This window comes from Hyla sarda, chromosome 3 (assembly GCF_029499605.1).
Source record: "Hyla sarda isolate aHylSar1 chromosome 3, aHylSar1.hap1, whole genome shotgun sequence".
NCBI lineage: Eukaryota > Metazoa > Chordata > Amphibia > Anura > Hylidae > Hyla > Hyla sarda.
Window position 1 is genome coordinate 8,167,455 of NC_079191.1, and position 15,317 is coordinate 8,182,771.

Sequence of the window (15,317 nt, forward strand, 5' to 3'; positions counted from 1 at the left end):
TATCTTGGCGGAGTTCCTGACGCCTTTCAGAAAAACGCATGTCAATGCGAGTGGCTAGGTGAATAAGTTCATGTAGATTAGCAGGAATTTCTCGTGCGGCCAGAACATCTTTAATGTTGCTGGATAGGCCTTTTTTGAAGGTCGCGCAGAGGGCCTCATTATTCCAGGACAGTTCTGAAGCAAGTGTACGGAATTGTACGGCATACTCGCCAACGGAAGAATTACCCTGGACCAGGTTCAACAGGGCAGTCTCAGCAGAAGAGGCTCGGGCAGGTTCCTCAAAGACACTTCGGATTTCCGAGAAGAAGGAGTGTACAGAGGCAGTGACGGGGTCATTGCGGTCCCAGAGCGGTGTGGCCCATGACAGGGCTTTTCCGGACAGAAGACTGACTACGAAAGCCACCTTAGACCTTTCAGTGGGAAACAGGTCCGACATCATCTCCAGATGCAGGGAACATTGGGAAAGAAAGCCACGGCAAAACTTAGAGTCCCCATCAAATTTATCCGGCAAGGATAAACGTATCCCAGGAGCGGCCACTCGCTGCGGAGGAGGTGCAGGAGCTGGCGGAGGAGATGACTGCTGAAGCTGTGGTAGCAACTGTTGTAGCATAACGGTCAGTTGAGACAGCTGTTGGCCTTGTTGCGCAATCTGTTGTGACTGCTGGGCGACCACCGTGGTGAGGTCAGCGACAACTGGCAGAGGAACTTCAGCGGGATCCATGGCCGGATCTACTGTCACGATGCCGGCTGGCAGGTAGTGGACCCTCTGTGCCAGAGAGGGATTGGCGTGGACCGTGCTAGTGGACCGGTTCTAAGCCACTACTGGTTTTCACCAGAGCCCGCCGCAAAGCGGGATGGTCTTGCTGCGGCGGTAGTGACCAGGTCGTATCCACTAGCAACGGCTCACCTCTCTGGCTGCTGAAGATAGGCGCGGTACAAGGGAGTAGGCAGAAGCAAGGTCGGACGTAGCAGAAGGTCGGGGCAGGCAGCAAGGATCGTAGTCAAGGGCAACGGCAGAAGGTCTGGAAACACTGGCAAGGGACACACAAGGAACGCTTTCACTGGCACTAAGGCAACAAGATCCGGCAAGGGAGTGCAAGGGAAGTGAGGTAATATAGGGAGTGCACAGGTGATAACTCTAATTGGAACCACTGCGCCAATCAGCGGCGCAGTGGCCCTTTAAATCGCAGAGACCCGGCGCGCGCGCGCCCTAGGGAGCGGGGCCGCGCGCGCCGGGACAGAACAGACGGGGAGCGAGTCAGGTAGGAGAGCCGGGGTGCGCATGGCGAGCGGGCGCTACCCGCATCGCGAATCGCATCCCGGCTAGCAGCAGGATCGCAGCGCCCCGGGTCAGAGGACGTGACCGGAGCGCTGCAGCGGAGGAGGTGAAGCGAGCGCTCCGGGGAGGAGCGGGAACCCGGAGCGCTCGGCGTAACAACTACATCTTCGAACTATGACTCAACCAAGGTCTATCATGTGATTGGCTGCTTTCATGTGTCAATCAGCACGAAAGCCAATAGGACACAGCCAGGGACACAGATAAAAGAGCACTGACGTCACCCACATTGTTCAGAGCCACAGTGCTGCTGAAGAGAGCAGGAGAGGCAGTAATAGGGACAGCTAGTGTTCATATAAAGAGAGATACAGATTAGAAAGATTGAAGTAATAGGGACAGTCAGTGATTAGAAATAGAGACCGTGTGTGTGTGTGTGTATGTGAGTGAACAGGTTTTAATCCCCATACAAACATCCTATGGGGGCTCCTATACACCAATACAGCATATAAGGGGGATTCTAATGACAGCCTCTGAAGGGCTCATCTTTTGCTACCACAAATCCAAAGTCATTTTCAAGCCTGCATATACCTGAATTAAATAGTGTTCCTAAACCAGCTCCATTGAGGTACATTGATTTGTTCCACTCACTCACAAAGCTTATTAAAGTGGCACCTATATATGCCTATAGGGCCTGTGACAGTAGTGATTTGTGTTGCTGAACCAGCTACAGTAGCCAGTGAGGTGCAGTGATCTGTACCATCCAAAAAGCATGTTGAAATTACACGTATCTAGCCTGTAGTGTTATTTGGTTGTGGTGTATTTAATATTTTTCCACAAACACCTTCAGTACTCACTGTGCTGTCTCCCCTGCCACCCAAAAAGCGTGTTAAAATTATACTGTATGTGTCTAGCCTGTAGTGTTAATACAGGTCTTTTGCATTTTATATTGTTCTTCAAACATCTTTAGTATTCATTGTGCTGTCATCTCTGGCACACATCTCCGATATGTATCTGGCATCTGGCCTGTTAACACAGTTTAGTTAAATTTCATATTTTTCCGCACACACACACACTGTTTATCTTTCTAGTTGTGTACACAAAAACATACATTATACTAAAAAAGTCTGTGCATTCCAAACACATTGAGCTTCTAAAGCGACTGTATTTTTTAATTTTGGTTTTATTAAACTTGCCTTACAGTATGTTCAAAGCATTAAAACTTAAAGTTTACAAGTAGGTTGGTGAAAAATCACCCAAAAAAGATAAAACAACCCTAAAAAAAATATATCTGGTAAAGGAATTGTCCTAGAGGGTCTGTTTCCTCATCTCTGTCTTTACTCTCCCCTACTGCTACGCAGCAGGATAGCACTAGCCATGAGGAGGAGCTTGGTCATGGTCAGCCTTTGGAGCTTGTTGCTGAGGTGGAGGAAGGGGCTGCAGTGGTCGGGCACAGCACTAGTGGGACTGGTAGTTGTGGTGGGGATTCTGGAAGGCATCATGGTGGATGTGGAGGAACGAGGAGACCACAATGACACATCAGAAATGCTAACTGAGAGGAGTGGTGGGGATGATGAAGAGGTGTTTAAAGAGGAGGATGTCAGCGGGCCTTCTGGTATGAGCAGCCCAGGAGAAAATTACGGTGACACTGATGCTGGATCTGAAGGCTTGAGAAAGAAACGTTCACGAACAGCGGCACAATCGGGTGTTGATGAACCTAGCTATTTACGATATCCTGCCATGTGGAAATTCTTTACTATGTTACCATATGCAGGAAAGCAGGCACAGTGCAGTCTCTGCGGAGAGAAAGTGAGGTACAGGCAGGGTCCAAATCTAGAAATTAGGCCTCTACATCAGCACCTAAAGTATCACAAAGCCTGGGTAGAAGTATACCTAGTCCACTACTGCCTGCTCTCTGCTGGCTACAGACAACTCTACCTCACCACCTGCTGTATGCTGGATACTACAAACACCAATCCACCATCACTGTACTTCCAGCGAGGCCTCCACATACACAACCCATCATGCCCAGAAAAGGGCTAATTTTTTCAGGTTTTCATAGAAGAGCTATTTTTCCTTCAGTCTTCACTTTTTTAGAACACTAATTCTGTTACTACTCCCAAAAAAGGGATACTTTTTGGCACATCGGGATAAAGCCACAGAGTCTTCCCATGCCTCTGTGTGCATAATAAAAGTGGCAGGTTTCTACTGACAACCAGGGATACTTAATGCACTTTATTTTGGTGTGAATAAGCCTAAAAAGGGTGAGCTGTAATAGTACCATTGGTTACCCCATGTCGCCATAACTGAGCATTAAAAACACTTTAAAACTACTTGAATACATTCCTAACAATGTTAGACAGGGGTTTACAGCTGTTAGGCAGTGTTATAAATGTGTTCAGGGGCTTATTTCATTGCCAGTCTACTTGAGCCAAATCGAACTTGCTATTTTCAAAAAGTCCGGCGAGTCCGGCAAACTGAACTTTTTAAAAGTTCACTCAACTCTAGTATCTACTATAGGTTTTTCTGGAGCTAAGATCACATAATAAAATAGAGACATCTTTATCATTATTTTTGACTTTGTCGAATATAAAGCAGTTCTTTATGACTTGTTTTATATTTTTATTTAATAGCAGCAAAATACATATAATTTATTTTTAGTTTTTTTTTTATCTTTTAACATATGTTTGCATAGTCCTCATCATCATTACAATCCAGTCATCCACACAAACCACACAGACGAGGAGTCAGACACACACCTGTAACAAAACCTATTAAGAGAAGGTACATGAGAATGAATTCCAGAGTCATTGAAGTCAAACAAAAATCAGAAGTCAATTAGTCAATTATCAAGATGTGGATGAACATCTCACCAAAAAGCACAGCCTTTATAGAAATCCCTTCTCACTTAGGACCAAAGGTTGATCTAGTCCAGAAACCGATGAAATCTTTCGAATCCAATGTAATAGTGGAAAAGTGTCATTTATGAGTCAATAGGGATGGAACAGTTGATGCTTCAACCAAAATATTGCTCAAGATATCGATGGATGGTCAACTGATAGTCCAACCAAAGATGTTATACATAGAGCCGTATACATGTTGCTTGTCCAAAGGAAAGTGTTCAATTCCAGATGGCCTTATATCTATTGGACAGACAAAACTCTGCCCCATAAAAAGACATTAGTGTTGCTCGCGAATATTCGCAATTCGAATATTATTCGCGAATATCGCATATTCGCGAATTCGCGAATTTCGCGAATATAGCGCTATATATTCGTAATTACGAATATTCGTTTTTTTTTTTTTTTTTTTTCTTCACAGTACACATCACAGTGATCATCCCTCTCTGCTTCCAGCTTGTGTGGTGTAAAGAAGGCTGTAATACTACTGTGTGAGACTGACGCGCGAAAATTCGCATATACGAAAATTCGCATATGCGAAAATTAGCATATGCTACTTTTCGCATATGCGAATTTACGCGCGTGTTAATTTTGTATATGCCAATATTCACATATGTTAATTTTCGCATACGCGAATATTCGCATATGCGAAAATAAAACGAGAATATAACGAATATGCGAATATTCGCGAATATATGACGAATATTCGTCCATATATTCGCGAATATTCGCGAATTCGAATATGGCCTATGCTGCTCAACACTAAAAGACATAAGGAAGGTTTGTGCCCAATGATAGATGACAATATTTAATTTAAGAGAGAAGCATAAAAAATTTTGTAGACAAAGTTATTAGTCCATAAAACTTGGTATGGGGCCTAAGGGCTGGTTCGTTGTAACAAAGACACTTTTTGTATTTGGGACAAATGCAAAAAATGTATGTGTACAAGTTGGGAACTGTTCATGAGATGAGCTAGAGGTGGATTCCTATCACAACATGACAAGTTGGAATATCTTGTACTTCCCTTTGAAATGTCTATCAATGTAGAAGTTTTAAAATACCCTGGTAAGGACACGAGGTGAAGAATGTTCTCAATAGTCAATCGTAAACTCCATACTAAGAGTATTTTTTTTTTTTGGTGATAAAATTGTTATGTCATTCGGACTATTTTAGTTTGCCATAGACATTGTGAAAGACATTAAGCACTTGTTCATTCATCCAAAAGCAGATCCAGTTTACACTTAGGTTTTGTTATCAATTAAACAAAAATAAATAAAGCAATCCTACCAAATTCAATACCATCCAAAATGTTAGTACAGGCAATTCTAGTTTGTATTTTGTGTTACATGTACTCGAGGAAGTCTCTTTGTGTAGATCAGGGCAATTGGAAGATTTAAAGGGGTACTCCGTCCCTAGACATCTCATCCCCTTTCCAAAGGATAGGGGATAAGATGTCTGATTGCGGGGGTTCCGCCACTGTCAAGTTTTCCAAAAACTTCCACCACGCCCCCTCCCATAAATTTGCATTGAGGGGGCGTGGCCATATTTGATGGATGGACCTGTAAGAAATGGGAGCATACTCTATCCAACATTGTCTATCTGCTGCAGAAGTTAGGCTTCTCCCTATTTGTTTAGATGTCTAGGAATTATTTTCTAGAGTGAACACCTTTGTGTGAAGTTTGTGAGGAACATTTTGATTGAGTCTTTAACATCCCTGTTATTGAGACTGTAGATGAGAGGGTTCAACATCGGAGACACAATAACATAAAAAATGGAGCTATACTTCTCCTGATCTGTGGAGTACATGGATGAGGGGCCAAAGTACATCAACATGACCGTCCCAAAGTACAAAGCCACCACCGCCAGATGGGACGTACAGGTGGAAAAAGCCTTAGACCTTCCAGTGGAGCGAATCTTTAGTACAGAAGATATAATAGAAGCATAAGACAATAAGATCAACATAAGAGGAAGGAGAAGAGTGACAAAACTGATGGAAAATATGTTAAGTTCGCTGGACGAAATGTTCTCACATGCTAGTTTGATGAAAGCCAACATCTCGCACATGAAATGGTTGATCCTGTTGTGGCATATAGTAAGTGGATTAAAAATCGATGGAAAAATACAAAGCATGAAGCTTAAGAAAAATACACCAGAAACAAGCCTATAACAAATGCTCCATCGCATGAGAATAGAGTAGTGGAGAGGTCGGCATATGGCGATGTATCGGTCATAAGCCATCACTGCAAGGAGCTGACACTCACATCCCTCCACGAGGAGGATGACGTAAATCTGGATGACACAACCAATGGCCGGAATTGTTCTCTCCTTAGAGAGGAGATCCATTAATAATTTTGGCAAAACAGTGGATGAGTAACCCAGGTCAAGAATGGAGAGCATGCAGAGGAAAAAGTACATGGGTTTGTGCAACTTAGGGTTAATGATGACCATGCAGATGATAAGGCTGTTTCCAACAGTCGTTACTATGTAGATGACTAAAAATAAGAAAAAAAGGGCGCTATTTATCTGCATATTCGTGGTAAATCCAAGAAGAATGAATTCTGTTATGATGGTTTGGTTCATGGGCTCCATCTTGGGAAGATTTTTAGCTAAAATTATAATAAAAATAATGTTTTTAGTAAGAACTTTTAGAGAAACAATGAGCAATTTCGCATCATTTGACATTATTTATTGTAAGTCCTATTAGTATGTGTGGGATCTGTTAAGGGTGAAAGTAACGGGGTCGCATTTTAGAGTCTAGATTACAAACACAACAACTTAATACACCACTTCACTTAGTTGTAAGACCTGAGTGATTTTAGAACAGACATAGATTCTAAGATTAGAGATGCCACTGTGCTTGTTAAAAAGGTCTCATGACTATTAACAGGTCAGAAAGGGACTCCTGCTGGGAATCCTAGTGATTAACTCTTTTTTCATGGTAAATCTGCCACAAGAAGGGAGAATTGTTCTTTGCCCATTGCAGTCACTTTTCCTGGTCTCCTACTGTGGTTTCCACTTCCCTACCAAATTCCACCCCCAGTAGGGCCCAGTTGTATAACTTACTGGCAATGCTGAGGGGTAGAAAATAATGTGATGATGATGGAATGGATTATGGCACTAATGAATGATGATGTAGACTGCAATCAGGAACTGAAGCAGAATTCTACAGTATAAAACTAAACATGATCAGATATCCCTGATCTTTTCCTGGAACTTTACCTAAACTCTAAAGCTAAGACCACACACCACCAATCTTCAATACCTCTGAAAATGTTCCTTTGTTAACCCTGGTCTACAAACAAGCTGATCCAATGGTTTAAAGACAAGAATAGGACTAAATCCCAGAAAACTAAATCACAGGAACAAAGGTAAATAGAGTCCCACAGTAGCAACACACAGATACAAAGATTACACATGGAAGAGCCAACTGGAGAAACTGGAACAAAACTAAACTTGAACAAAGTTTTAGAAAACAGAAAGAACAATTGACATTATCGTATGCACTCTGGCCGTACAACCTGGCCACGAGGGCATGGTCCCATTACCTGCTGCTGCCAGTGGGGCTAGCATTCCCATGCTAATCCCAGTCCTTCACTCACCGGGTGCTTCTCCTGCCCCTGCCTCTGTCTCTCTGCTCCGGTACGCGTGTCCCCATCCCCTAGGGAGTTGCCTTGCCGTGTATCTGATCCTCTACTCTGTGACCTTACCTTGCTCCTCTGCCGCCTGCCTACTGACCTCCTGCTACTTCCTTACTACACTACTGTGCCGCCTGCCCTGACCTTCTGCTATCCTGCCTATGAGCTGCCTTATCCCTACTGTGCCTCTCATTTCCTCAGCCGCCTGTTTGGTTTAGCTGTGCCAGGGGTAGCGACCTGGGTGCCGCCTGCCGCAGCAAGTCCATCTCGCTTTGCAGCGGCACCTTAGACTCCGCTCCCTTGTACGGTCCAAATCATCTGCTACACAGGTCCAGCGGATTCACATCCACCGGTGTTCCTGTCTTCGGAAACGTGAGTGTTACAGACACAAACACAAATGCCACTATAATCCACATCTTATGCAAAAGCCATTGATCTAACCAATCATGAACTGTACTCTAAACTAGCTTGGGCTGAGCAGTTATGACTATCTGATCCAGAGAAAACAGCTACCAGACAATTGCATAGCAATTGCCTCAAAATAACAGACAAAAGCAACAACTTTACAGCACAACCAGAACCAGACGGAGATACTAGAACAAAACTAGGCTTGAACAAAGTATTATAAAACACAAAGAACAATGGACACAAACAACATAAACTATAATCCGCATCATATTGCAAAAGCCATTGATGGTGAAAGTGTAAGTCCAGAGTAAGTCCAGCTCATGCTGGGAGGTACAGTTGCTGAGACAACCATTTGATGCCCATAGAATTCTATGCACAAGCCCTTTTCTGATGAACAGGAATCTTGCACAGAATTTTCTAGGCTTTGTGTGGTTGTCTTAGCCAAGTGCGAGCGCAACTCTAAGTCCCAATCTTTGTAGAATTAGCGGGAGGACTTACACTTTAAATAAGAGTCTAACAAATCAGGAATTCCTCTGTAAACTAGCCCTTGGGATGAGCAGTTGTGATCAGCTGATCCAGAAAATAAATCAGCAGCCAGACAAAAGGATAAACTCAACAGTACAAACTTTCCAGTACCAAAAAAATTACTCAACAACAATGATCCAAGAAAAACTAGGAGCAAATTACACTGGAACAAGGCACTAGAAAATGTACAACGAAGGCTTGAAACAAATGCACATATGATATCATACACATCATACTGCAAAAGCCAGGGGTTGTTAAAGAGAGGCTAACCAATCAGAAACTCTGCTCTAAACTAACTCTGAACAGAGTAGTCATGACCAACTGATCCAGACTAATACAGAAGCCATGTAAATAAAGTCCCAGCACCCATCAAGTATATTCAGGAATAAGGAGCTTTATTGCATATCCTTCAGATCAAACAGGAAACGTTTCGGCATTCTGTAGACAACAGAGGAAGGCTATTGCCGAAATGCGTCCTGTTTGATTTGAAGGATATGCAATAAAGCTCTTTATTCCTGAATATACTTGGTGGGTGCTGGGACTTTATATACAGTTTCTTGACCTGATCCACCACGTGGGCCACTCCCAATGGAAGTGCTGACCTACTTATATACTAATACTGTGTTTTTCCTTCTCTGTTACTCACACTGACTCTCTCCAACTATGTGAGTCTCATCACATCACAATACTGCAGCCCACCAGCACACCGCAGCCCACCTGCACACTGCAGCCCACCAGCACACTGCAGCCCACCTGCACACCGCAGCCCACCAGCACACTGCAGCCAACCAGCACACCGCAGCCCACCTGCACACCGCAGCCCACCAGCACACCACAGCCCACCTGCACACCGCAGCCCACCAGCACACCGCAGCCCACCAGCACACCACAGCCCACCTGCACACCGCAGCCCACCAGCACACCGCAGCCCACCAGCACACCGCAGCCCACCTGCTCAACGAAGCCCACCAGCACACCCAGCCCACATGCACACCGCATCCCACCTGCACACCGCAGCCCACCTGCACACCGCAGCCCACCAGCACACCACAGCCCACCTGTTCAACGAAGCCCACCAGCACACTGCAGCCCACATGCACACTGCATCCCACATGCACACCGCATCCCACCTGCACACCGCAGCCCACCTGCACACCGCAGCCCACCAGCACTCCGCAGCCCACCAGCACTCCGCAGCCCACCAGCACACCACAGCCCACCAGCACACCGCAGCCCACCTGCACACCACAGCCCACCAGCACACCGCAGCCCACCAGCACACCGCAGCCCACCAGTACACCGCAGCCCACCAGCACACCGCAGCCCACCTGCTCACCGCAGCCCACCAGCACACCCCAGCCCACATGCACACCGCATCCCACCTGCACACCGCAGCCCACCAGCACACTGCTGCCCACCAGCACACCGCAGCCCACCAGCACACCCCAGCCCACATGCACACCGCATCCCACCTGCACACCGCAGCCCACCTGCACACCGCAGTCCACCTGCACTCCGCAGCCCACCAGCACACCGCAGCCCACCAGCACACCGCAGCCCACCTGCACACCGCAGCCCACCTGCACACCGCAGCCCACCAGCACACCCCAGCCCACCAGCACACCGCAGCCCACCTGCTCACCGCAGCCCACCAGCACACCGCAGCCCACCAGCACACCCCAGCCCACATGCACACCGCATCCCACCTGCACACCGCAGCCCACCAGCACACCGCAGCCCACCTGCACACCGCAGCCCACCAGCACACCGCAGCCCACCAGCACACCGCAGCCCACCTGCTCACCGCAGCCCACCAGCACACCCCAGCCCACATGCACACCGCATCCCACCTGCACACCGCAGCCCACCAGCACACTGCTGCCCACCAGCACACCGCAGCCCACCTGCACACCGCAGCCCACCAGCACACTGCAGCCCACCAGCACACTGCTGCCTACCAGCACACCGCAGCCCACCTGTACACTGCTGCCTACCAGCACACTGCAGCCCACCTGCACACTGCAGCCCACCTGTACACTGCTGCCCACCAGCACACCGCATCACACTAGCACACTGCGCCCACATACCTCCTGGTCCTCTTGGCACATTGTAGATGCTATCCAAATACATGCACATGACCGGCAATGTATACACTATACTATATGCATCACTTCATGCTCCAATCACTGGGCCGAACACCCGGCAAGGCCAATGTGTACTGTGTCTGTGAGCCGTGAGGTGAGTGGTGGTGCGGGTCTGACCAGTCGAGTAAATGGTAAATGAGCTATATGGATCACCACTAAGTGTGCAGGAGCCCCGCCATTGTCATCTTTCCATTCAGCTTGACTTTATGAAGAGAACATGTCATGGGGCCGGTTAGAAGCTCTGGTTAGGGTTAGAAGCAGTGGTTTGGGACTTTTTTTTTATTTTATCATTTATTTATTTTATTTAGTTTTTTATTATAGATTTTTTAGTTTTATATATTTACAATTTTTTTTTATATTACACATGTCAGAGGCCGTATTTTGCCATTGCAATATATTTATGTAATTTAATTTTTAATTTTTTTTGCTGATTTTCTTTCTCTGATAGGATGTGACATATTAGCCCCAGCTGTAGGAGTATACAAGCCCCTAAACTCACCGCCCCAGCAGCTTCATCACCTGGACAGAAGATCGAAGTGCCGCGGCCGTTTTCTGCCTTGTATACAGAAAAAGAAAAGGCAAAGACGATAACAAACCATCTGTGCATTCCCTCTTGAGCACTGGCGTACATAGAAAATATTGTAATGGGCTTCCTATTATGGAGTTTGATGCTGCCCACCAGGACAGAAAGGTTTAGAGTCACTTTCCATGACCCTTTTGGTCTATACTGTCCATTAATTGCTAACAATGCAGTTCGGCACAGTTTCTTACCAAAAGTAAAATTCATGGGACCAACCAGGACTGGGCCCCATAGGGCCCCATAGCAGCAGCATGGTCTGCCACTTTAGTATTTACGCCCTTGCTCTTCAGGGTCTTGCTGTCTCTGACAACCTTCTGTCCCCTTATCAGATACAGGAGCAATGGTTTAGAAATGTCCTTTGTTTATTTGTTTAGAAAAAAAAAACAAAAATATTCATAAAACATCATTAAGGCACCAATTCACTTATCTAGTATTGATGTCACTGCTAAGGTAAAGCCGGGATTACACTGGTTTCCGGTTACTATGGAGTAGTGAGCGGAGTATTATGGGTCGGCACGAATATTCTGATGGATTATACGTAGATCAGAGATGGGATTGAATTACCATGAAAAGAAAAGAAAAGCAGCGCTGGATAGGAATGGACTCAAAATAGTACAAGAAGAGTGAAGAAACATATGAACAACGTCTGCAGAAAATACAAGACTGCTGAAAAATGAAATTTTAAAATAAGTTTCCCCGCCAATACAACTTAAAAGAAATCTAATCCTTTCACTTACATGTTCTAAGAGATTAGAAATTCAGTAAAAAAGAACAAAAATAGAATAAACACTTAAAGGTAGAATGAAGGCAGGAATGTAGAACAAGCGGAGGCTGGTGTAGCCTCGGCCACACGTAATGTGCAGTGCGGATTATATGAGGTTTATATAAGGGTTTATTCATTGTGTGTGACCTCCTGAGAATAATTATTATTATACACAATGAGGAAAGTAATGGGAATATTATGCAACTGAAGAGACTAGAAAAGGCCAAGAATAAAGGTAACACATGTCGAACCAAAATACAGTGATCCCCCGACTTACGATGGCCCCGACATGCGATCATTTCAACATCATTCAGCATCCTATGTTGATGCTGCCTTCAACATACGCTGGCCTCTGAGAGGCCATCGTATGTTGAAGGCAGCATCAACATACGATGCTTTTGTGCTTTTGTATGTCGGGGGCCATCTCATAAACGGCTATACGGCAGCCCAGACTGCTTCAGCTGCTGCTGGATAGCCGTTAAATGTGCCCCTCAGCGTGGTCCTGCATCAAATTGTCCAAGTCCACTATAAGTCGAAGCAAGCCCTAAGGTCTCTGAAGTCACTGGTCACCTCCTTGGGCCTAGCCAAGCTGTATAGACTGTTACATCTGTCCGACTTAGTAAAGCTGCCGTTGTAAGGCCACTCCAGGACCTTGAAATGCTTTTTACGAAGCCACTCCTTCATTGCCCGAGTGGTGTGTTTGGGATCATTGTCATGCTGAAAGACCCAGCCATGTTTCATCTTCAATGCCCTTGCTGATGGAAGGAGGTTTTCATTCGTATGTTGAAGGCAGCATCAACATACGATGCTTTTGTGCTTTTGTATGTCGGGGCCATCTCATGAATGGCTGTCCGACAGCCCAGACTGCTTCAGCTGCTGCCGGATAGCCGTTAAATGTGCCCCTGTGAGTGTCACTCACCTGTCCCCGCCACTCCGGACCATCGTCTACACACTCTCCTTTGTCGTCATCACGTCGCCACGCACGCCGTCCCGTCATCCAATAGGAGTGGCGTGCACGGCGACGTGATGACAGCGATCCAGGGCAGCGGTGACGGTCCGGAGCGGCGGGGACATGTGAGTATAACTTTGCCTTTTATTATTGCACGGATCCCTCAACATACGATAAATTCAAGTAACGATGGTTCATTTGTAACAAATTACCAACGTATATTGAGGGACCACTGTACTAGATACATGCGATTTTTTTTTGAATTTTTTTTTTTACGTTTTTCATTAATTTTCTTTTTTTGTACATTTGGATCCATGCAAAATAGAAAAAACTCAATCATTTATTCAGACAAAACAGGAAATCAGAATAGTCAATATGAATGAGGAGAATGAAATGACAAAAAATCCGAATGATGCAGAAAATTAAAACGAAAACTGTCTTATAACAAATAAATTTGAATATTTTCGTTAAATTCCTTCCAAGTATAAATAAAATGCATTTAGAATTAATCGATTCGTTTTTCAGATGGGAAAGGAAATAAAAATGTTCCATAGTGTGAATAATGAAATGTTCAGAATACCATATAAAGTTGAAAAAAACAAAACAACAGAAGAAAAAAAAAAAAACATATGCACTTAAAGAGGTATGTTTTTTAATCAACTGGTGCCATAAAATTAAACAAATCCTTCCAGTACTTATCAGCTGCTGTATGCTCCAGAGAATTTGTGTAGTTCTTTCCAGTCTGACCACAGTGCTCTCTGCTGACACCTTTGTCCATGTCAGGAACTGTGCAGAGCAGGAGAGGTTTGCTATGGGGATTTTCTCCTGCTCTGGACAGTTCCTAAAATGGACAGCAGAGGTGGCAGCAGAGAGCACTGTGGTCAGACTGGAAAGAACTACACAACTTCTCATGGAGCATACAGCAGCCGATAAGTGCTGGAAGGATAAAGATTTTTAAATAGAAGTAATTTACAAATTTTTATCACTTTTTGGCACCAGTTGATTTAAAAAAAAGTTTTCTACTGGGGTACCCCTTTAACCCCTTAAGGACGCAGGACGTAAATGTACGTCCTGGTGAGGTGGTACGTAACGCACCAGGACGTACATTTACGTCCTAAGCATAACCGCGGGCATCGGAGCGATGCCCGTGTCATGCGCGGCTGATCCCGGCTGCTGATCGCAGCCAGGGACCCGCCGCCATTAACCCCTCAGGTGCCGGGATCAATACAGATCCCGGCATCTGCGGCAGTTCGCGATTTAAATGAACGATCGGATCGCCCGCAGCGCTGCTGCGGGGATCCGATCATTCATAACGCCGCACGGAGGTCCCCTCTCCTTCCTCCGTGCGGCTCCCGGCGTCTCCTGCTCTGGTCTGTGATCGAGCAGACCAGAGCAGAAGATGACCAATAATACTGATCTGTTCTATGTCCTATACATAGAACAGATCAGTATTAGCAATCATGGTACTGCTATGAATAGTCCCCTATGGGGACTATTCAAGTGTAAAAGAAAATGTAAAAAAATGTAAAAGTAAAAAAAAAGTGAAAAATCCCCTCCCCCAATAAAAAAGTAAAACGTCCGTTTTTTCCTATTTTACCCCCAAAAAGCGTAAAAAACATTTTTTATAGACATATTTGGTATCGCCGCGTGCGTAAATGTCCGAACTTTTAAAATTAAATGTTAATGATCCCGTACGGTGAACGGCGTGAACGAAAAAAAAATAAAAAAGTCAAAAATTCCTACTTTTTTAATACATTTTATAAAAAAAAAATTATAAAAAATGTATTAAAAGTTTTTTATATGCAAATGTGGTATCAAAAAAAATTACAGATCATGGCGCAAAAAATGAGCCCCCATACCTCCACTTATACGGAAAAATAAAAAAGTTAGATGTCATCAAAATAAAGGGATTATAAACGTACTAATTTGGTTAAAAAGTTTGTGATTTTTTTTAAGTGCAACAATAATATAAAAGTATATAATAATGGGTATCATTTTAATCGTATTGACCCTCAGAATAAAGAACACATGTAATTTTTTCCATAAATTGTACGGCGTGAAAACAAAACCTTCCAAAATTAGCAAAATTGCGTTTTTCGTTTTAATTTCCCCACAAAAATAGGGTTTTTTGGTTGCGCCA

The 15,317-nt window shown here is 44.8% G+C and overlaps 1 protein-coding gene across 1 annotated transcript; it reads right to left on the reverse strand.

Moving 5' to 3' along the window:
• Window positions 1-5,826: 5,826 nt before the first annotated feature.
• On the reverse strand, window positions 5,827-6,762 carry LOC130360479 (olfactory receptor 1019-like). The gene has a single exon (XM_056562970.1). It carries the CDS (start codon window positions 6,760-6,762, stop codon window positions 5,827-5,829), a length of 936 nt encoding a protein of 311 aa, XP_056418945.1.
• Between the last annotated feature and the right edge of the window lie 8,555 nt (window positions 6,763-15,317).

Coding starts and splice junctions, on each gene's coding strand:
- LOC130360479 (XM_056562970.1), bottom strand. CDS start 6,762: ATGGAGCCCATGAACCAAACCATCATAACAGAATTCATTCTTCTTGGA.